Here is a 23,271-nt window from a genome sequence, read left to right on the forward strand (position 1 = left end):
AGTCTCCAAAAGTTGATTATAAAACAGATTGTGCGGCCCTCATTTATTTAAAAAGTTTTATATTTGTAAGATTTGGCCATCAAAGCATCATTGTTAATTAAAGAAGTTACATACAGAATGACGACATTTGCAAAAAGCACTTTTGTGCTGCGTAAGCCCAAGGAACTACTTCCTCTGTTCACTTTTGTTTGTCCCTTCAAAATTAATAAATGAAGTATATAGTTTATCATAATATTCATATTAATTGGTGTATTTAAAAAATAGATTTAGAAAATAATTTTAAAATGAGTAATTAATGTTCAGGAAAAAAATTATCCTTCTCTTGATATGTTAAAAAGTAGACAAGTAAAAATGAAAATTTATTTTTAGTATAATGGCCAAATAAAAGTGAATAGATGGAGTAATTTTTAGTTGGCTGATCCCATGTGAGCAAGATTTGTTGGACCAATAATATTCCTTCTTACCACTTGAACCATACAAGGCCTTAAGCGAACATCAAGGGGAGCTAATTATAGTACTAATTAATTAAGGTTCTTTCACCTGAAACTAAATATAATGAACACGTGTCGATCATCCTAGTTCGTATACAGGCACACAAGCCAAGACCCAAGTGTTCCTTTCCCATAACGTACCTTCAACACCTTTCCTATAATGTGCCTTCCAACACCTTACTTAAAAGTGTGTTCTTATTTTTTGTTTATCAAGTCACTGTCTCATTGAAAATTATTCTTTAATTATTGGTTAAAGAGAATTCTACTTATTATCTTATTCCTTCGTCTCAAAATAAGTCACATTAGTAATATATATATATATATATATATATATATATATATATATATATATATATATATCCTAAAATAAGTATCACTTTAGGAGGTCAATATAAAAATCGATGTGTTTTCGACTACGCCTAAGATTAAAGAAGTAGTCTTTTTTAATATTCCTCAATTCTCAAAAACATCTAATTAATAGGGATATCTTATTAAATTTCAAATTGTATCTATTGATTTCTTAATGAATGTGATTTTTGTTAAAATGACACTTATTTTGGAACGGATGGAGCATTAAAAGGAGATATATTTTCATGTAGGATGAGGTCCTACTTTCATAGTTAGGAGTGCTATGTCGCCCATGAATTGTTTACTTGCTTTCCAGTATCCTTTCTTTATGTGGAAACGAAAATTTTAACCAAATTAAAGGGCATGTATTTTGTAGTTTGTAATTTTCACAAGAGGAAGAGTTCACATTAAATTCGCACACATACACTATTTGTAGGGCGGCAAAAATTAGCCCATAAAAGATAGTTCGCTCAAATCATTTAATTTTAGGCGGATTAATGACCCATCAAGTTATGGACACAGCTTAATTTGACTCATCTAGTTTAATCCTTCTAAAAGTCCGACTAATATATATAGTTCAATTTGACCCATGAGATATCTTGTCTAAATGTTTTTTAAAATAAAAATTGTGTTTGATATGTTATATACAATCAAAACAAACAAAAAATGAGTTTTATTAGGTACTTAATTAAATTATGAAAAAATCAACAAAGAAATTAAAATTCTGTTTTTTTTTTTGCGCGGATTGCCCTTCATTTGGGGTGGTCTTTAATTTTTGCCCTTCAAATTGGTAATCTTTAATTTTTACCCCTCGCCTAACACCCTAAGGTTGTGAGTTCGAACCACAGCTCAGGTAAAAAAAAAATCACTAGGCAGAATTTCGCAAATCTAGAGTTTTATTAGGTACTTAATTAAATTATGAAAAAATCAACAAAGAAATTAATATTTTTTTTTTGTGCGCGGATTGCCCTTCATTTGGAGTGGTCTTTAATTTTTGCCCTTCAAATTGGTAATCTTTAATTTTTACCCCTCGCCTAACACCCCGAGGTTGTGGGTTCGAATCCCAGCTCAAGTAAAAAAAAAAATCGCTAGTAGAATTTCGCAAATCTACCCAAAGAAAATTCTGCTTGAAGGGCAAAATTTAAAGACCACCATTTTGAGGGGTAAAAATTAAAGACCACCCCAGCGAAGGGTAATCCTGCAAATAGCCCATTAAAATTTACTAAGATTGAGCAGGTTCGGTTATGACACGTTTACCCATATCAACCCAAAAAAAATTCAGCCAAGTAACTTTTGGGCGAGGCAATGTCTCACCCATTTATTAACGCAATTCATTTTCACCCGCACAAATTCAACTCAATCCCCCCAGTTGACACCCCAAACTATTTGTTACTGTACGTAAGAGTATATAACAAATTCGTGGTTAAAGACGAGCACTAAAACATCAGTAATTGCACATTAACACAATAACACTCCCTACCTTCACATAGATAACGATATAGGATATATGTTAGTGGCAATGGTACAAATCAGAGATTTCACGTGCAAATAGCAGAACCACTAATTCATATTTTCACTAATTTTATATAAGAAGTGTTCACATTATGTAGACACCACAATACTCCCTAACATATTATAGTATGTACAAAATCGAATTGGAGAAGCTCTGATGGCCCCAGTGGTGTATTTAATCAAGAGAAAATCATTATGCGTCCTTTAAACAGGATAAGACTAGGTCGTCAAAAATACTTATTTAAATGTAGGATCATCAGGTCCATCAAATTGCTAAAGCTAGCCTAATCGGTCTTTTGGATAGTTTATTTATATACGCTATAAAGCTGTAATAAGGATTCCCGTATTCATCCTGTTTCTTTTTACTTATATAGTACACTAAAAATAGATTTTCCCTTAGTCTTCTATTTTAACAAATCAAGATACAATTAAGTATTTTTTAAAAAATTTTACTCTTATCATGTAACTATTCCAAATTTATTGGAGTACTATTAGTCAAATTTGAATTTGTAAAGAATAGTAATTAGGCAACTATAACAACCCCCGTCTACTTTCAATCGTTGCTTCCAGCGATATAAATAAGATTTAAAAGTGATAGTATTAATTGAGATTAATTATTGTTGATAAGATTAATTTAATAACATATATATTTAATCAATAATTTCTTAAGAAACATGCAAAATACATATACTAGACAAATAAAAAGGAATGAAGGGAATACCTTTCACTGCTAAGTACGTAAAGAAATAAAGCAATTAATTTTTGGATGCATCAAATGTAAGTGTGGACCTCTTGATCATTTAATTTTTAAAATTCTTGAAGTAGGCGAAGACTAGATGAAGCTAACCAATGAAACCACTTGAAATTGGTTAATTAGGCACCGAACAACATATATAAAGCATAAACTAAGACATTTCCTCAATTAGTGTCACTATACATAATACACGTACATACTTTTTCTTCTTGATCTTCTTCTTCTATTTTTTTTTTTTTTTTTTTTGAAATTGAATCAGCTAAGGAAAAGCATAGAGTATCCAGGAGAACGCAAGGAGTTCGTTGTCAGGATAATGCTAATATTATGAGGAGCAATTTTATAGTTAGTTGGGATATCCAAGAGACTAAAGACCATGCATATTATATTTAAATTATCTACGTATATTTCTTACGGACCGAAATCAATTGTGGCGTTGTTTTACTCAAACCATTCTAATAATTTACAAACGCAATTAAAGTCCACTTATTAATTTGGACTATACATACATTATGAATTGATTAGTGTAATTAGCAACAGTGTTATAGGCCTGTGATGGGCGCGCGTTACTAGAGTTATGATAAGAATTTACTCATACCGAATATTTACACCAAAGTTAAATTTGCTTAGTCTGATCCATGTTAGGTTAGATATCTGATAGTATGATATATAGAGAAACATGCATCTACAACTTGTCCTATTGGGGCAATTGTAAATTGGGAGTATATCCATAACCATAAATAAGGTTACTAGTAGTCATCATCATCACGAATCATGTTACTTCTCTAAATTAAGAAAGTTAATCATGGGGTATCATATAAAGTACTATTATTTTGATTGTTAATTATTAATAATAATATTCATTTTCGTATAAAAAATGTCTACTGTATGGCTGACTACCTGCAAGTGGACGTATGCCGATGATGCAAATAATGCAACTTGATTGATCAAAATTGAGCTAGAAGCCAAGAAGAAGATATGCATATAGGAGTACAAATTTTATGTATTGATAGTACAATACACAAAAGATGTGCATATAGGAGTACAAATTTTATGTATTGATAGTACAATACACAAATGCACAATCTGCATGTCACTTATAAAAAAAATTAATATTAAGTGTTTTAATGATAAATATTAATAGACAATTTGATAAAATGATTTTCTAATTAACTTGCTAGTTGTCACCACATGTAAAACTATACTAATATTATAAAATAAAAACATTAAGCTGTCAGTATATAAAACTTAAATGTAGCTTGGCTATCGTCATTTTGGATTTTAAGTCAGTGTACTCATTGTATCAGCCTATATGAGAAAAGTGTGTCCATAAATTTAAATTAACGGTGAACGCAGAGGAGTAAACAAAAGGGGAGCTTGGGGGCTGTCAGGGAAATCCTCGAGGATTTAAGTTATGTGCATTGTAAGTCACCAAATAAGTATCTTTTGTAATATTAACACAATTTGATTGAATATAGAAGGTTCTATTCTATTAGGCTTGATATAAGAAACTAGTGGTGTAGTACGCGCTTCACACGGTAAGTAGAACATTTAGTGACATATATATATATATATATATATATATATATATATATATATATATATATATATATATATATATATATAAGTGATCCCTTACATGTTAATTTTCTAAGATTTACTTCAACTTCGTCATATTAATAATTTGGCAAAACAGAGAATAACTCTTTTTTTTGTTTTTTTTTTGCCCATGCCAATATTTCTCTCTCTAAAAATAAAAGCTTTCAACGTAACGGTCATTAACGGTCGAATTCTCCAAGCTTAATGGGGACGCCAGCCGGTAATTTTCCGGCGCGTCCAATTGAAAATCACGATCTACCTACCAATACGACTACTCAGGCTACTGGAATCGGAACAAAGCTCAATTTTTCTAGTGCAATTACATCAGCCCCAAAACCCAACCCTAATTTGAAAAAATTGAGGGATCCAAATGTCAAAACCAAAACGACTATGCACAATGGTGTTCATGCGGTGATTTTCAAAGCAAAGGATTACAATGGAGTAATGGCGGAAGAATGCGAATATACCTTAATAGGAAAGTTTTTGAAGATTCGTCCCAACATTGAGCGTATCAGATCGTGCTTTGCGGAGAAGATTTCTATAAAAAGCATTCCTAAGATTGGTACGTATGACTTCCAAACTGTTTTTATTAAGGTATCAAATGAAGAAGATTGTCAAACTATTTCGTTTAGGAGATCAATAAAGATAGATGGCATGATTATGTGGTTACAGAAGTGGAATCCGAATTTCAAACAGGAAGAGGACTCACTAATAGTACCGCATTGGGTATTATTACCAGGTGTCCCATTTCTTGCCACCCCTGGAACTATGTTAAACAGATATTGAGTCCTGTGGCATTCCCCTATCCCCCGACCTTGCTACTGAGAATAGAACCAGACCCAACATGGCTAAAGTGAGGGTCGAGGTTGATCTCACTAAACCCAGGTTAAATCAGATATGGGTGGGACAGGAAGATGAATCCAGTCCATTAAAAGGGGTTTTTTCAGAAGCTTGAATATGAGGGTGTCCCTAAGTATTGTAGACGTTGCAAAATTTTATGACACTCAATACCTCATTGCAGAGTGGTGGAAAGGGAAAAACTGGAAAAACTAAGAGGAAAATCTGAGAAAAAAGAGTCAGGAACTGATCAGACCAACAACAATGATAAGAACATTTTCAAGGAGGTCGAGAGTACTACTAAAGAGCAGGGCAAAGAAAGGAAATAGACAAAAATGATACTCCTATTACTCAGGAGAATACTAATAAAGCCAGAGAGAATGAACATGATCAACAATTGGGGCAAGATAGTAACAAGAATCAGACTGGGAAACAACAAAACATGCTGAACAGGTTAGTATCATTGTTGAACAACAACAGATTTAGTATCAAGGAAATCAAGAAGAAAAGGAAAAATCCTAAGAAAAAAAAAAGAATCTTGATGCCAAAATTAAAGCCTCAAGAAAATGTTATTTCCAAGTCCAAAAAGAAGAAGCATATAACAGAGGAATATGAACAAAGGCAAGATCAAAGCTCTAAGGCACAATATGGCAATGAGGAAAATAAAGGGATAGAATTTGCTCTAAGCAGCTCTGTCAACATCCCTGAACAAGAAGAGAAGCCAGATCTATATGAAAAAATTCAATCCTACAACGGAGAAGAAAGGAAAGAAATGAGTGATCAATTGTTCATAGACCTGGGGCCTCTGAAACTGGTAAAGGAGAAGCATAGACATGACACAGTTACTGAGGTGGATAGCAAGATTGAAGAATCAGTGGGAGCAGATGACAAAAACAGAAAAGAAGAAGTGGTTTCAACTATTATTAAACAGAAAGGGGGAATTGCTACCTTAAGGGATCCTGGAGATGCACTGACCACGGAGGTTGACAAGATTACGAAGGGACAAGGATTATTTCCCAGAGGAGATAAGCAGAAAAAACACAAGAAAAACAGTGGTCAAGGGCGAGATGAGTCAATCAGGGCTGCTGGAAAACAAAATCATTGACAAAAGCTCAATCCCCAAAAAACTCCAATGATTAGAGCAATCATATGGAATATTAGGGGTATGAGATCCAAAGGAGCTTTTGACAGGTTGCTTAGACTTGTTAAACTTCATTACTCTGCAGGAGTCTTTTTTACTTTCTACTCAAATGGAGGAATTCAGGGCTCTGATAGACTTTGATAATGCTATTCAAATATCAACAACAGGATATGGTGCTTACGGACAATACTCTCACCTGTGACCTCATCCACCATCACAAACAACAAATGACTTTCAAAGTAGATATTGCTGGAGACACAGAACCTTGTTGGTTAACTGCAGTTTATGCTAGTACTAATTCCAACAAAATGAGGAAACTATGGAGAAGCCTAAGAAAAGTTCATAGTCTATTCAATAGACCATGGCCTATCTTTGGAGACTTCAATGTTATTCTAGATGCTGATGAAAAGAAAGGGGGAAGACCTCATACTCTTGCAAAAAGCTTGGATTTTATGGAGTGTATGGAGGAATGTAACTTGATGGATACCAATTTCACTGGCAACAAACTTGGTGCAATGGAAGAAGTAGAAGATGGAGAATTAGTAAAAGGCTAGAAAGAGTTATAACTAATGATGATTGGTTTGACAAGTTTCCCCAAAAGAGAATAGATCATTTTCCTAAAACTGGTTCAGATAACAATTTTATGTTACTTCAAAGCAGTTCTGAAACCCCTAACATCATTAGATATTTCAGATACTTAAATTTTTGGGTTGATCAGAAAGGTTTATTATGAAATTATCAAAGAAGTCTGGGAGCAAGAAATTCATGGTAATCCTATGTGGGGTGGCAGAACAAACTTAAAAACCTCTCTAAAGCTCTCAGCAAATGGTCTAGGGAGAGCATTAGGGATGTGTTTGCTATAGTCTAAGAAATTGAGGAGAAGGGTAAGTGCAAGGAAGATGTGTCTGAGGAGGATGAATCTGAGACGAACAGAATTGAAATGCATAAAGCCCAAGCTAAGTATATCAAGTGGCTGAAAACTCAAAACTCTATATTAAGACAGAAGGCCCGGATTAAATGGGTAGAAGAAGGGGACACTAATTCTAAATACTTTTACAGTGTTATCAAAGGCAAGAGAAGAAGAGCTCAAATATTAAGAATCAATAATGCTCGAGAATCGGATGGACGGAATCGAGGACGTACTCGTAAGCGTTGAGCACTTCAATAACATTTTCACTCAGCCTGAGGAAAATAATAACTTGAGGTTTCTAGATTATCTAGAATGCACAGTCACTGATCATGATAATGAAATGCTCCAACAAGTTCCTACTGAAGAAGAAATTAGGGATGCTATCTTTTCCATGGATCCCAATAGTTTAGCTGGTCCGGATGGTTTAATGGCCATTTTTATCAGAACTCATGGGATATCATTAAGGTTGACATCATTGATTCTGTTAGAGCTTTCTTTACTGGTGCCAATCTTACAAAATACTTCACTCATGCTTGTTCGGTACTCATCCCCAAAGTGAAGGCTCTTAAACAATTCAGTGATCTTAGGCCAATCAGCCTTTGTAACTTCACAAATAAGATTCTTTCCAAGAATTTAGCTGTGAGACTAGCCCCTATGCTATGGTCTCTAAGAACCAGTCTGGTTTCATTAAAGGCAGACTCATAACAGAAAACATTTTGCTGGCCCAGGAAACTGTCCATGATATTAGAAATAACACTGAAGGTGGCAATGTGATTTTCAAATTGGACATGTCTAAAGCTTATGATAATTTTTCATGGTTTTTTCTCACCAATGCTCTTAGAAAGATGGGGTTCAGGGAATATTTAATGAAATTATCTTCAGAGTCTCAAACAACTGGTACTCTATCATTATAAATGGGATTAGGTATGGATTCTTCAACTCCTCAAGGGGCCTCAAGCAAGGTGACCCTTTGTCTCCAGCATTATTCATCATGGCTGCTAAAGCACTCTCAAAATCCCTGAACAATCTAAATTCCAGAGAAGACTTCAAAGGTTTTCATATGAAGAACAAAGGTCCTCAAGTGAATCACTTATGCTATGCAGATGACCTTATCATTTTCTCATTAGTTCAGAAGCACTCGATCAAGATGATTATGAAAATCTTAAAGAAGTACCAGGATGAATCTGGTCAGGAGATCAACATTGACAAAAGTTACTACATTACTCATACTTCTGTGAATCCTAGAATCAACAAAAGACTCAAGAAGTGGACAGTTTATAAGCACTCCAGCTTTATTTTCAATTACTTGGGGTGTCCAATATACACTGGGAGGAAGACATCTTCACAGACCTGACTACTAAAGTCATCAACAAAATTGGAGGATGGAAAACTAATCTGCGAGTGCAGGTGGCAAAGCTCTGATTATCAAACTTGTTCTTTAGTCTCAAACCTTGCATTTGTTTGTTGCTTTAGAACCTCTTATTACTACCCTTAAACAAATTGAGATGTATTTTTGCAATTTTTTCTGGGGACAAAAAGAAGGTAAGAACATGTATCACTAGTCAAATTGGAAGAAATTATGTTATCCAACTGAGAAGGGAGGTTTGGGTTCCAAATGGCTCAAAGACATTTGCAAAACTTTTACCATCAAGAGATGGTGGAGGCTGAGAACCATAGATAATCTCTGATCCCAGTTCATCAAAGCAAAATACTGCCCCAGATCCAACATGGTCTCCAAAGTGGTTAGCCCCAACAATTTCAATATATGGAGGAGCCTTTTGAAAATCAGACCACAAGCTGAACATAACATTCAATGGGAGATCAGCAAGGGAAAAGTACTTTTTTGTGAGATAACTGGCTGCCTCAAGGTCCTTTAGCTCCAAGAGTTTGGCTGGAAAGAAAATCAGAAAGTATCGTTGTGCAGAATTTCATCAGCAATAACAATTGGGACATAACTCCTTTTAACAGAACACTGCCAAATGACAAGACCAAGGAGGTGATTGAGATAGACATTGGTGACAATGAAAAATTAGATAATTGCATATGGACGCCAAGCACCAATGGAAACTTCACATGTTCTTCGAAGAATACCGATAGTTCGACAAAAGAAGTAGACCACTTTAGCCAAGATGATGCGGTAACATAATGGGATCCCAAAATTTCATTTTTTTATGTGGAGAGTTATAAGGAAAAAACTTCCTTTAGATGATAGAATTCTTCATCTGACTTTAATTGTACTTATTGCAGAGAACAAATTCCCGAGAAGGTGGACCATGTATTTGCTACAAGTCCATTTGCAAAGAGAATTTGGAGCCAAATGGCAAGACCATTAGGCATAAATCACAATGGCAACTCTGTTCAAGGAGCACTAGGCTATCAAAACAGAACACGATAAAAAAATCAAGTTCACAAAAGCGATTTTGGATGTTCGTGCTATATTTTATGGCAATTGTGGAGGGCAAGATGTGACAAGAGGTATAGCAACAAAACAACTTCTGTAAACAGAACGACAAACTTAATCTTGTTTAATGTGGAGGCTTCTATATCCAAAATATTCAGCAAAATGGAATCCAATTGGAACTTGGAAACAATCTGTCAAAAACCTGAAAATTAAATTACAAAAAAAAAAAAAAAAAAAATCACCTGCATGATGATATATTGGGACAGACCTGAAGGAGCAACATAGAAGCTCAACACTGATGGGAACATAATGGAAGGAAGCAGATCTTCTGGCATTGGGGGAATTGTTAGAAAGGGAAATGGAAGAATCGTCATGGCTTTTGCTAAGCATATCCAGTTCTCCACTAACAACTCTTGTGAGCTTCAAGCAGCACTATATGGACTCAAATGGTACAATGAACAACAGCAGCAGCTTCATTTGATACTAGAAATGGATTCACTAGTAATAGTAAATATGCTCCAGGGACAGACAAATCCACCTTGGAGACTCAGGAAGGATAGAAGCAGCCCAACGGATCGTTCATCATAGGCAAATTGAAGTCAAACACTGCTTCAGAGAAGCAAATGCTATAGCAGATTCTCGGGCAAAAAAAGGCTGCTATGGACACTACTGAAAACAACATATTCACTAGGGATGATGACTTTCCTGAGAATGCTAGGGGACCCTTGAGAATGGGTTTACTCCACTTAGCTTCCTTTAGATTCAAAACTTGTAAATACTCTGGTTGGTACTTTGATCCACCGTGAGGAATTAGATAAGGGAAGGCATACTCTGAGTAGTTTAGAACCTTGCCACACCTCCCATATGCAATTTCATAGAATATGCAGCTTGCATAAGTCTTGTATAGTATTGCATATGGGTTTTGCTGGACAAAATAGTTTTTGGCACCATGTCCACCCCCTTGTATAATCACTTTTGTGGGAAAAAAAAAGGTAGGGGTCAATGGCAAACACCCCCCCCCCCCCCCTTCCCCAACAACTCAGGATCATACCTAGTTAGTTGGAAATTAAATTTTAAAAAAAATAGAGAATAACTACAATAAATATCAATGTCAATTACTGTGTAAAGTTCTTTCAATTAAATTTAATTACCTCTAACTATCTAACTGCTTTAAGTTAGAGAGGAGGAAGAAATCGAAATTGTAGATATTTGGACAAAATGAGAGAGAAAAGCAAAACAATGACAAAAAGATAGTTAATTTTTTCTTTTCCCATAATTTGTCCTAGTTTTACAACAAAAAGAAGAAACCTAAAGAAGAAGAAATAATTAGAAAAAATAAAAAGAAATAATGACATCACCAATTTTTTACGCTTGTCGGCAAACCTCTGTGTCAAAACCGCCACCTTCGTTCCAAAGCACTTTCTTCTTAAATCACGTAATAATTCTTCTTGTTCTTCTCCTCCTCCTCCTCCTCCTCCTCCTTCTAATTCTTTGATGCGAAATTCAAAAATTTGTTTCTCTCCTCAAATAATCAGTTCTACCGCTTTGACACCTTAATTGCTCTTCTATAAATTTAGCCTATAAAAAAGAGTTGTATTTGGGCTTGCGTGATTCTTTTCCTTAGAAACATAATACATACTATAGATTCCAACCCAAAAATTTAAAAAAAAAAATAAAAAAAATTAAGCTTACCTCGATCATATTATTCCACAATAAAATTCTGCTCCCTGCATGATGCACTGATAACTATCGTAAGTAAGTAACATCTAATTTGATATGTGCATGCCATTTCCACGAAGGAAATTGACCATTTCCTGAATTATGGATTAGTTCTACCAAGCAATGATCTTACCATTAAAGAGAAACATAAAAATTCAGCAACAAGGATCTAAGAATTCAAAGAGAAGATAAAGAAATATTAATTAATTAGAATTTCAGATGACGAAAGGAAATGTGAGTCAAACTCATACCAAAGAAACACTTATATACAGTCAGATCTCTCTATAACAACATCTGTATATAACAAAGATTCTCTATAATATAGTTTTTTTCGGAACCGATTTTTTTAAAAATATTTTATTTCTACTTCTCTATACTCCAAATTCACCTATAATGGCAACAACCAACTTTAGAACAGTACGCTCTTTGTAAAATTACCCCTCATATAACAACAATCTTCTTTTTTTGGTAATATAATAATTAACCATCTTTATAAAATTGGAGTATCTATGATTACCAATAATAAGTGTAGAGATTTTGACCAAATATTGAATCATTTAATACACTATTTATAACGAATATTATATGAATATATATATATATATATATATATATATATATATATATATATATATATATATTTTCATCATTAAAAGATTTTCCTTGGTTATATATAGTGTGATTAAGCTTAGAATTTGACAATTAAAAATGAAACATTAGATTTTATGCATCTTTTTTGCCTATATACAAATGAAATATTATTTAAATGTCAATCTTTGTTATAGGTGTATAACAAATTCTCTATATTTTGTTTAATTTGAAACCAACGATGTTGTTATAGAGAGATTTGACTGTGCATGATTTTTCTACACTTACTAATGTTTAGTAAGTATGACCAAATTCTTTGTATCTAATCATGTTCTGCACGTTTATGTTTGGGATTGTGTGTATGTGTAAAAAGGGGTGCAAAGAGTCATAACGGTTTGCAGAATTTTCATTGGTGTAATCGTATAGTTATGACTTTTGAGTATTTGTAGAATTTAGCGTCATTTAAGAAAATGATTTTCAGTGTTTCTAGCATAGCACATTTAACATAATTAAGAGCGTTAAAAATAACTTTTGAGTTTTTTAAAATAGCACATAAATGAGTTTGTAAGCAGATTTTGACTTTTTCTTGGATGAATATCCTTTTTCTTTTACATGCCGAATGGCTTATGTCCGAAATTAAATAGTTGGACGTGCAAATCAGTAGCTAAAGTAGAGAGTTAAAAATAACTTTTGAGTTTTTTAAAATAGCACATAAATGAGTTTGTAAGCAAATTTTGACTTTTCCTTGGATGAATTTCCTTTTTCTTTTGCAAATCAGTAGCTGAAGTGAGAAAAGGGTAAATATACAATAATTAATGATTAATATAGTAATTTATACATAATGAATTAATATGGGTGTTACTAAATTTAATGAAACTCAATAAATTGGGTGGATGATGATTAATTCTTAAATTAGAAAATAAGGGAAAAATGGAGAAAAATGTCAAAAAAAGGAGAAAAAAATAAATACGAATGGTGGTCATAGAGAGGTACCACATCACCTTACTTATGCCTAACTCTATATTATATATAGATAGATTAGTAATTATTATATGTCAGTTTTGTTATGATGTAAAAACATATACTCCTATTTATCGGCCCACAAGACTTAAAACTTAATCTTGAAAACCGCTTTAGTTGGAGCTGATAAAGACTACTGGTGGTTTTTGTAGTTGTCGTGGAATATGAAAAGTTTTCTTCCCGTTTTAGGAATTTCTCTTTTTCGGAAAGATCACACAAATTACGGGTTTGCCCTTTCTTGATTGGGGTGACTATTTCTATTTTATCCCGTTGGGGTGGCTAATAAAGGAAGAGTGATCAAAACTTAATAACGCGCTATGACTAGGGTGCTCACGGTTCGCGGTTTTTATGTAAAAAATAACCAAACCAATTGAGTCGGTTATTTAAATTGTCAAACCAAACCAAACCAAACCAAACTATATCAGTTTTTAATATTCGGTTTTTGTCGGTTTTTATCGATTTTTTCGGTTTTTGTCGGTTTTTTAAAATACATTATAGTCACTATCTAAATTTAAACTCATGTGAAATAGTATTGCCAAGAACACTCACTCCTGAAACTAACTCAGAAGCATACTTATTCTTAGCAATGGGTAGTATTGCCAAGAACAGTAGAGCAAGCACAAAACAAATTGGTAGTATTGCCAAGAACAGTAGAGCAATTAGTTTAATTAAAAAGCATGGCCCAAGAGTATAAAAACATAATATAAATTGTAATGTTCTCATAAAAAAATTAAAATACATACACATATATATATACAAACTTAATTTTTAAAGTAATATATAAAGTCGGTTTGGTTCGGTTTTTTTCGGTTTTTTTAGACTTGAAACCAAAAACCAAACCAAATATAGTCGGTTTTTAAATTTAAAAACCAAACCAAATCAAACCAAATAAATGTCGGTTTTTTTTTCCGGTTCGGTTTGGTTATCGGTTTGGTTCGGTTTTTCGGTTTTCGTGTTCAGCCCTAGCTATGACACTGAATTTAATTTAAAATTGATTTTTTATGTCAGCTAATTTGTACTCCTAAGTTGTTTATTGAGGGGTATATAGTTGACTCCAGTTTGCTTAATTAACAAGGGGAAATATTAAGAAATAAAAAATTACGTGTTCAATTTATATTATCAATCACAATACGGTAGTATCCTTCATCCATCTTCATGTGTGGTTTAATCAATCAATTTTATCATTAAAATTATACAGATTGACGGTGTGTTTACACAATATATAGGTTACTTAAATGTTAATTACTTATAACTCTATTTAATAAGTATATTGATTGATAGCTTAAATTAAATGACAAAAATAATTTACTATAACAAATGTTGAGCAAGCTTTCAATGTTCTCCAGAAGGCAAGGTCTAGTCCTCCTCCTTCAAATGTATCTTTTGGCAGTGGCAATAGAACCATGACTCGGTTGAATAAAAAGAAAAGAAAAACCCACATTGTCATTGCATATATATATCTTACAAAATCCTAATTCAAATGAGCATCAAATAGGAAAATAGGATAATATTCTTTTGTGACCTTCATTTTTTATAAAATGAAAAGAAGGAAAAAAAAAAAAAAAAAAAAACTTCAAACCTGTGCCCTTTTTTACCAAAAAATAACAAAAGGAAAGAACCAGTATCCTTATTAAGACTCTTCGTGTGCTTTCCTTTTTGGTCATTCTATATATGTTCAATCATCAAAGGTAACATCTGAGCAAATAAGGTATTTTAGGGAATAACCACATCAACAATCCAGCAATTTGATCATCTTTGTTCCTTTAACTGATAAAAAAAATCCCACTTGTCAATTGTCCAAATTGTGGTTTAAGAAAGGTTATCAAATAAGGAAGTCTTGCTCCGTGCATAAAACTCCTAATTTCTATGGCAAATGTCTTTTGTTTGTCTCCTCTTTCCCTATCTTCAAGATTTCAACAAATAGTGGAATTAAAGAAGAAGAAAAGCTACAAGGGAAAAAGTGGAGAACAAAAATATCACTCCAAAAAAGTATACATGAATTACAGAGCTTGGTTTATTTCGTACAAAACACCTATAAATTAAATTTAAGTTTTCACAGTTCGATGAAAAGTGTTGTGTTAAATTTGGTAAAGAATATTCCATTAGCAATAACGTCCTAGTAATATGCTAGAGTCTGAAAATAAAAAATATTTCGTTAGCAATCACCTTACAGCTAATTAAGAACTTTAAAAGTATGACAGAGCAATATCAGCATTCAGCAGTATTATTTTATTTGAAAACTTGCATGGTGTACCAGAATAAGACAACAACGGTATAGTTATAGAAATAACAATAGACGTGATTAACGAAGTTTAGAGATCAGATTTCACATGAAAAGTCATCATTTCCATAGTCAAATCATCACAATAATTTATTTGCCATCAACCTATCAAAATCAAGCATACTTAATTATTTTATGTCCAACTTTTTTACCTAAGGTTCATTCTCGTTTGCTTTATTTTTTTATTTTTATTTCTTATTAGAAGAATCATAACTATGAACTATATTCGTAGGAGAAAGTTTTAACTTGTTAGATATCATTTCCTTTTTCTCCTCAAGAACAAATATAATGTTGATTCAAGGAGGAAATCAGGTTTAGAACGAAAAATATTTTAGAAACAAGCACTAATTAGTCAAAGAATCTGCTTGATATTAAAACTTAGATAATTAATTTCCTCTGATGCCATCAGATATCCTATGTCTCCTCATTGACAAAATCCAATTTTACTAAAGTGTTTTATTTTGCTAGTCTGATTACTATAAATTATCTTCTACGTACAATTGCCTCTTTCTCAGATAAAACCTCATTATTCATGTAATTTTCGAATAATCATTGTATGTCATGAACTACTTTTTATATTAATTCTCCGAATGTGAAAATACTGGAAATGCCTAAGCTATACCACATATGAAAATATTAATTCTCCCCTCTTAAGCTTTACAGGATTGTAGTTGATCATGAGTTCGATATGATCTATGTGAATGCCAGATTCCCTCTCTTATATGTACTTTTGTTTAAAATTAATTTGCGAGTAGATGTTTGCCTAAACTGCCAATAATAGTTCAACAGGGCTGTAAATATAGTTCAACGTAACATGGATGAAGATTTTTCTAAGGTGTCAACTAGATAGAAATTTTGAGTACATATATGTTCTTAAGCAGCATTTTTTTATGATATCGTGTATCAATATTTATATCAAATTGAATAGAGTACATCTTAATTAGTTACTTTAAACACCACTATAATTTTGTTCAATGCTCAAGTGCTCTACCACTCTGATATTAAGGCATCAATATAGAGTCCGTTTCTAGGGTTTAGGAACTAATGTTTACTTGGTTGACTCCCACGTGACCAAGATTTCTTGAACCAATCAAGATACTTCTTACATTTGAACCATCCAATGAAGTCCTTAATTAAGCGAAAATCAAGGGAGCTAAAACAATGAGGGTATCTTTCAACTCCACTAAAAAGGATGGACACGTGTCAATCATCAGCCGAATCATATGGGCACGCAAATCAAGACTAAGAAAGTGTTTTCCCTTCCTATGATATGATCTCCCCTCATTATCATGATGAAATTCATAACTTTCTTCTTGTGATGGAGTGATTATTGGAATGTATTTTCTTGATGAGGAGAGGATATCCAATGGATGAGCCCTAGTTTTCCTAAACAAGAAAAGTGGAGCTCAGTGAGGAGATCCACTTAGGCAACGGTTGAACATCTTGTTAAATCCTGTTCAGGTCAGGTCATTTAGAGCAACATCCCTTTGACTCAAATCACACCCAAACCCTTCGGAATCAAACCAATGTCTCCACTAAGTCATAAATCAGATTTAGGACCTAATGGAACTGTCGGAATTCAATTGCCGGCAAAGAATAAATGTGAACAGTAAAGCTTGTAAGAATAGTGTGCAATCGGTGTTATTCGATGATCCTTCTTTTGGGTTGTTACCTTCGACACCGTAAATTTAAGATTAATTGGAGCTGCTCTTTTTTGTTTTGCTTATGAAGTCACCGTCCCATTGAAATCTACGTCTATGTGGTTATATAAAGTGCTGCCGTGTTAAATCATAAATGAGTAAAGTACTTCAACTGTTTCATTATATATGCTATGTTCTTTTTACGTCTACTTTAAAAAGAATAACAATTGTTTTTTCGTTATCAATTTATATCTTAATTACAATTATATTAATGGTATATGTGCTTACAACAACAACAACATGCCATTGTAATCACAAGTGGGCATTGGGAAGGGTGGGTGTACGCAGACCTTATCTTATTGAGAGAACATTTCTGATAAATCTTAGGCTTAAGAAAAGCGTTTTCTAAGTCAAATTTGACAAATATAAGAGAAAAAGCTATGGTGAAAAAAATATAGTAGAAAAGAAAATACTGGCAACATAATTGATATGTTCTTATCATCCTAAAAATATCATGATATATTTAACACAAGCTAGCTTTAAAGCTATTTTTGATACATGGCAAAAAAGCTATTTTTGTGACATTCCAAAAATTCTTTTTTTTTTTTCTGTACTCAATCAAACATTATGGTATTAAATGAAATGAATGAAATATAATATCAAGAGAAACAAAGGGCATCTTTCTTGTAGAAGGAGATTTTGCTTTCTTAGGTAAGAGTGTACTGGTGATAGCAGAAGCCCAGTTTCATGTCACAACATATTCATCAATATCAACTTACCACAAAATAGGCTATTAAAAATTGTGGGGTGGTAAGTAATTCCTTCATCCTTGATTAGAAGTTTCGGTTCAAATTATAGATGGAATTGAATCGTCTTTGATATAGAATGTCCCTTAAAGTGTGATTTTCTAGCGCGATTTCAGATTAATTGAGTCCTAAAGCAGGCCGGGGAGAAGTCATGGGCAAAAAAGAATTGTATGGAGGCTGAACTTGAGAATATTAGAGCATGGCGTGCCTTATTGATATTGAGCAATTCAATTATCAATATATGAATTTTATATCCAACTTAAGGTTACTATTATTGTTACAATTAACCCATTTCCACTAATTATCATGTGCCGTATTTTACTTGACAAGCGAAAGATAGTCATGGTGTGCCCTATAAAGTCGTAATTGTTTATCTTTATGCAAAATAATATGTACCCAATATCTTAATAGCTAGCGCATGTTCTCCCGTTGGTCCCCTATATTAATTGACTAGAAACCCGGAACTTATTTTAAGATAAAAATTGACCAGCAATTTGGAGTAGGCCCGTAGTGCAAATTTATAATGCAAGTTGCAAGATTAACAACTTTAGTACCTGGAGAATTGAGTTAGGAGCCATAATTAAGAGTTTCTTATTGAGAGTCATGATTTATTGGTTTAAGTTTGGATTTGCCATTATTTGTTATCTTATGTTGGTCACTCTATTTCTTCTATTTTTGAATTATGTCATGCCCGTGGAACAATTGAGAATGAAAGAAAAAAGCTTGGTGAAGTCTTCATGGATGTCTTGTTGACCGGAGGAAATCATACAAAAACAGCAAATGCTGCAAAATAATTTACACTAGTAAAGTCAAATTAACTTTTTATATCGATCCTTTGCATATCAAACATTCTAATTTACTTCTACATTACACGTCTCTAAAAAGGATACCCAAAATTTAAAAGACTATATATGCATGCAGATTCATGTGATTCTTTGAGATTCACGAATGGGAGGGAATTAAGGTTACCCCCTCTTCTCTGATCGAAATCAATAATTTTGTATATATTTTAATATTTTCACTAACGTCTATAGTGAATTTTTAGAACTACGATGAGTATTTCCACGGTAACCACGGAGGCATTAACATCACGTTTATCTACTCATTTAGAACAAGAAAAAATGAGTATATCAGTCATATATACTAACAATAAAAACAAATTACACTATCAATATAGTTTAATCCGTAGTAAAATGCTAGAAACTAAAGTAATATGCTAGAAACTAACTTATCAAGTTTTTAATTAATATTTATTATAAAAAATCATCTATAATACTTAATAAATAACATAATATATAGATATTTTTTACATCATCAACTATAGAACTTAAAAAGAAAAATTCACTTAATTAGAACTTAGAAGCTTAGAACAAGGAAGAAATTGCACGGTTATCCTACAAATGGCCTGATCTTTAATTTTTGACCTCCAAAAGGGTTGGTTTTTAATTTTTGCCCTTCAAAATTGAACTTATGTCTAGCGGGACATAAGTTTTTTAAGGACGCAGGATATAACTTGTGCGATATTATGATGTAAAAATGTAAATCTATGCAATGCGAAAAAGATGTTTGTTGAAGAGCAGCATAAAAAAGGACAAAAGTGCAAATGACCCTAGAACAAGAGCTCACTCCTCGAGTTGGGCCTCAGGACCACATCCAAATCCAAGCTGATCAAACTAGCACGAAGAAGCCCCTTTTTTAACAATTTTTTGCGTGGACTGTCTCTCATATGGACTGGTCTTTAATTTTTGTCCCTCAAATAGCTGGCTTTAATTTTTATCCCTGCTTCTCATTTAATGTAAATTTATGGGCCAAAGTATCCTTATTCGCTGGTCTAGGAAATTAGAGATCCTGGGTTCGATCCTCAACAGTGTAAAAAAAGAAACAATTTCGCAAGGGAAGATTTCATAGAAACTATGCCTATTCAGACAAGGCTACATAGAAACTATGCCTTGTCCGGCATAATTCTGTAGAAATTAAGTTATCCTACAGAACTATGCCGGACAAGGCATAGTTTCTATATAACTTTATCCGAATAAGCATAGTTTCTATGAACCCTTGCCTTGCAAAATTAGGTCATAGATCCGAATTTCCTTTTTGTTTTTTGATGTCAGGTATATTTTCGACTACTTTGTTATTATTTAAAGTGCCAAAGGACAAAAATTAAAGACCAGCGATTTGAGGGGCAAAAATTAAAGGGCAAAGAACATAACTAGGCAATAGTTAGAAAATAATTGCATAACCGTAGCAAGGTTATTCAGTTTCCATTTCACAGCAACTAAGTATTAAACTTTCAAAAGAAAGTCCCTATAATTCAGTTGAACGTGAATAATCCAAACTAACTCTTTCTATTTTTTTGGATAGAATATTTATCTTCCATATATAGTTGATACAATCATCCGAATAGATAGTTTGTTCCTTTTCTTTATAAACATTTTTTTCCTATTTTATTAATACATGTAAAAGTTATATCATAAATATATATATATATGGTATTTTCGATAATGTCTATTTATACCATAATTATACTTGGTATTTTTGCAAAATATATTTATAGCATAAATACATGGTATTTTTGAAAATATGTATTTATACCATAAATATACATGGTATTTTTGCAAAATATATTTATAGCATAAATACACATAATATTTTCAAAAATATATATTTATACCATATACATGGTATTTTTACAAAAATATATTTATACTATAAATAGACATGGTATTTTTACAAAAAATATTTATACCATAAATATAAATGATATTTTTTCAATTGGAAAATATTTTCTGTGTAACATATTTATCCCATAAATATGCAAATATTACCTTTATGTCCCATATATTTATACAGTAACAGAAAACAATGCAAATATATATATATATATATATATATATCTGTGTGTGTGTGTGTTTGTGTGAAAAAATGCATCAACGATAAAAATTAACATTAACTACTCGTTTTGGTATAAGAAGAGAGAGAAATAGAGAAAATACACAAATATCCCCCAAACGTATACTCGGATTAATTATGACGCACCCAACCTTTGCGGGCGACCTATTACCCCCTCCCCCCCGGCCTTATTTTTTCTGTATTTTTGTACCCCTTTTCGGCTGACGTGGCACAAAAAAAATAGATGCCCAGTTGCACAGTGAAGAGTGTTGCACACTCTCCGCCACATCAGCACCACGTCAGTGCCACATCGGCGCCACGTTGGAACTTTCTAAATTTCAAGAAATCAATCCATTAACACAACCCATTCAATTTCAAGAAATCAATCATAAATATTTATTATCTTCTTCTTCATTCAATCCATTATCTTCTTCTTCATTTCAAGAATTCAATCAACCTATTTTCTTCCTCCATTAACACACACACACATTCAACCCATTTGAATCTATTGTGAACAACGGTCTCCATTGGTGGGTGTTTGAGGTTTCAAACCTTGCTGCTAGAAACGTATTTAATCATCGAAATAAAGTCTGGAAACATGAAGAACACAGCTGTCCGCCATTGTTGAAGCTCAAAGCTTCAAGTTCGAATTTTCGGGTTGCCGCAAACGAGCTCCATTTTGAGTGGGTAATATATCAAAAGAACCGCCTCGACGAGAGGAGTTCGAAAACTAAAATTTTGGGTTGTTTGGTTGAGATTGAAGTGTATTTGGGGTGGATTTACAGAGCAGTTGTATGAAGAACGTGATGAACATAGCTGCTGCCCAGAATTTGCAGAACACGAAGAATGTGTGTGCGCTAATGGAGGAAGGAAATGGGTTAGTTGATTTCTTGAAAAGATATGTATGATTGATGATAAAATTGAATGTGTGTGTGTTAATGGAGGAAGAAAATGGATTGATTGATTTCTTGTGTGTTAATGGAGGAAGAATATTGGTTGGTTGATTTCTTGAAAATAAGCTCTTTATGATTGATGATGAAATTGAATGTGTGTGTTAGTGGAGGAAGAAAATGGGTTGAATGTGTGTGTGTTAATGAAGGAAGAATATGAGTTGGTTGATTTCTTGAAAATAAGCTTTTTATGATTGATGATGAAATTGAATGTGTGTGTTAATGGAGCAAGAAAATGGGTTGATTGATTTCTTGAAATGAAGAAGAAGAAGAAGAAGGGTTTAGTGATGAAGAAGAAAAAAATTAATGGAGGGTTTAATGGTTATTTAGAGGTTAATTAGTGTAAATATAATTAATAAAAGAAAAATCAAATGAAAAAAAGAAAGGAAAAGTGGCACCAATGTGGTAGTGATGTGGCACTGATATGGCGGAGAGTGCAACACTCTTCATTGTGCAACTGGGCATTTAATTTTTTTTGTGCCACTTCAGCCGAAAAAGGGTACAAAAATACCGAAAAAATAAAGTCAGGGGGGTAATAGGTCTCCGGCAAAGGTTGGGTGCGTCATAATTAATCCGAATATACGTTGGGGGTATTTGTGTATTTTCTCGAGAGAAATAGGAATACAAAATAGTAGGAGAATAAAAATGAATCCTTGATTAGTGGACTTATCCCTTTCAAATATTTTCTTAACTGTATGGATTTTGAGTTGCCCTTTTTTAACATTTTTTTGTGCGGAATCCCTTTCAAAGGCACCGGTCTTTAATTTTCGTCCCTTAAATTGGTGGTCTTTAGTTTTTTCCCTTCGCTAAAAACTCCTTGGTTCCAGGTTCGAACCCTCGCTTAGTCAAAAATTTTAAAAAAAAATCGCAAGGTAAAGTTTGGATTCGCAAGGCAGAGTTTTACCTCAAACTCTATCTGCTCGGGCAGAGTTTTGCTACTTTAAGGCAGAGTTTGAACTGCTTGATCAGGCTGCCTTAAGGTAGAGTTTTGCCTTCAGGCATGACAGAACTCTGCCTTGCCTTATACCTGAGGCAAAACTCTACTTTAAGGTAGAGGTTTGTATTAAGGCAATTTTTTTTTATTCAATTGAAATTTTGTAAATCTGTGCCTTAAGGTTTAACTTTGACTGAATAAGCTTAATTTTATGACGAAACTCTGCCTTATAAATTTTTTTTGATTGAGCAGAAATTTAAACTCAGGATTTCGGGATATTAGGTGAGGAATAAAAATAAAAAACCAGTGCCTTTGAAGGGAAATCGCGCAGACGACCCCTTTTTTAACTCGAGACGCATCAAACCAATATATCCAATCAGTCCAATCAAACCCATCATAGACTGCTTGCACGCGCCAGCAACGGAGCGTGAGAAAAACAACAAAAGTTTCTCAA

The 23,271-nt window shown here is 33.1% G+C and overlaps 1 protein-coding gene across 1 annotated transcript; it reads left to right on the plus strand.

Moving 5' to 3' along the window:
• The first annotated feature begins 7,800 nt into the window (after positions 1-7,800).
• LOC132034835 (uncharacterized) lies at positions 7,801-8,943 on the plus strand. Its single transcript, XM_059425184.1, has 3 exons — positions 7,801-8,129; positions 8,227-8,406; positions 8,514-8,943. The coding sequence occupies exons 1-3, from the start codon at positions 7,801-7,803 to the stop codon at positions 8,941-8,943; spliced, it is 939 nt and encodes a 312-aa protein (XP_059281167.1).
• Positions 8,944-23,271: the final 14,328 nt, after the last annotated feature.

The sequence above is a fragment of the Lycium ferocissimum genome, chromosome 10 (genome assembly GCF_029784015.1).
Source record: "Lycium ferocissimum isolate CSIRO_LF1 chromosome 10, AGI_CSIRO_Lferr_CH_V1, whole genome shotgun sequence".
Classification (NCBI taxonomy): domain Eukaryota; kingdom Viridiplantae; phylum Streptophyta; class Magnoliopsida; order Solanales; family Solanaceae; genus Lycium; species Lycium ferocissimum.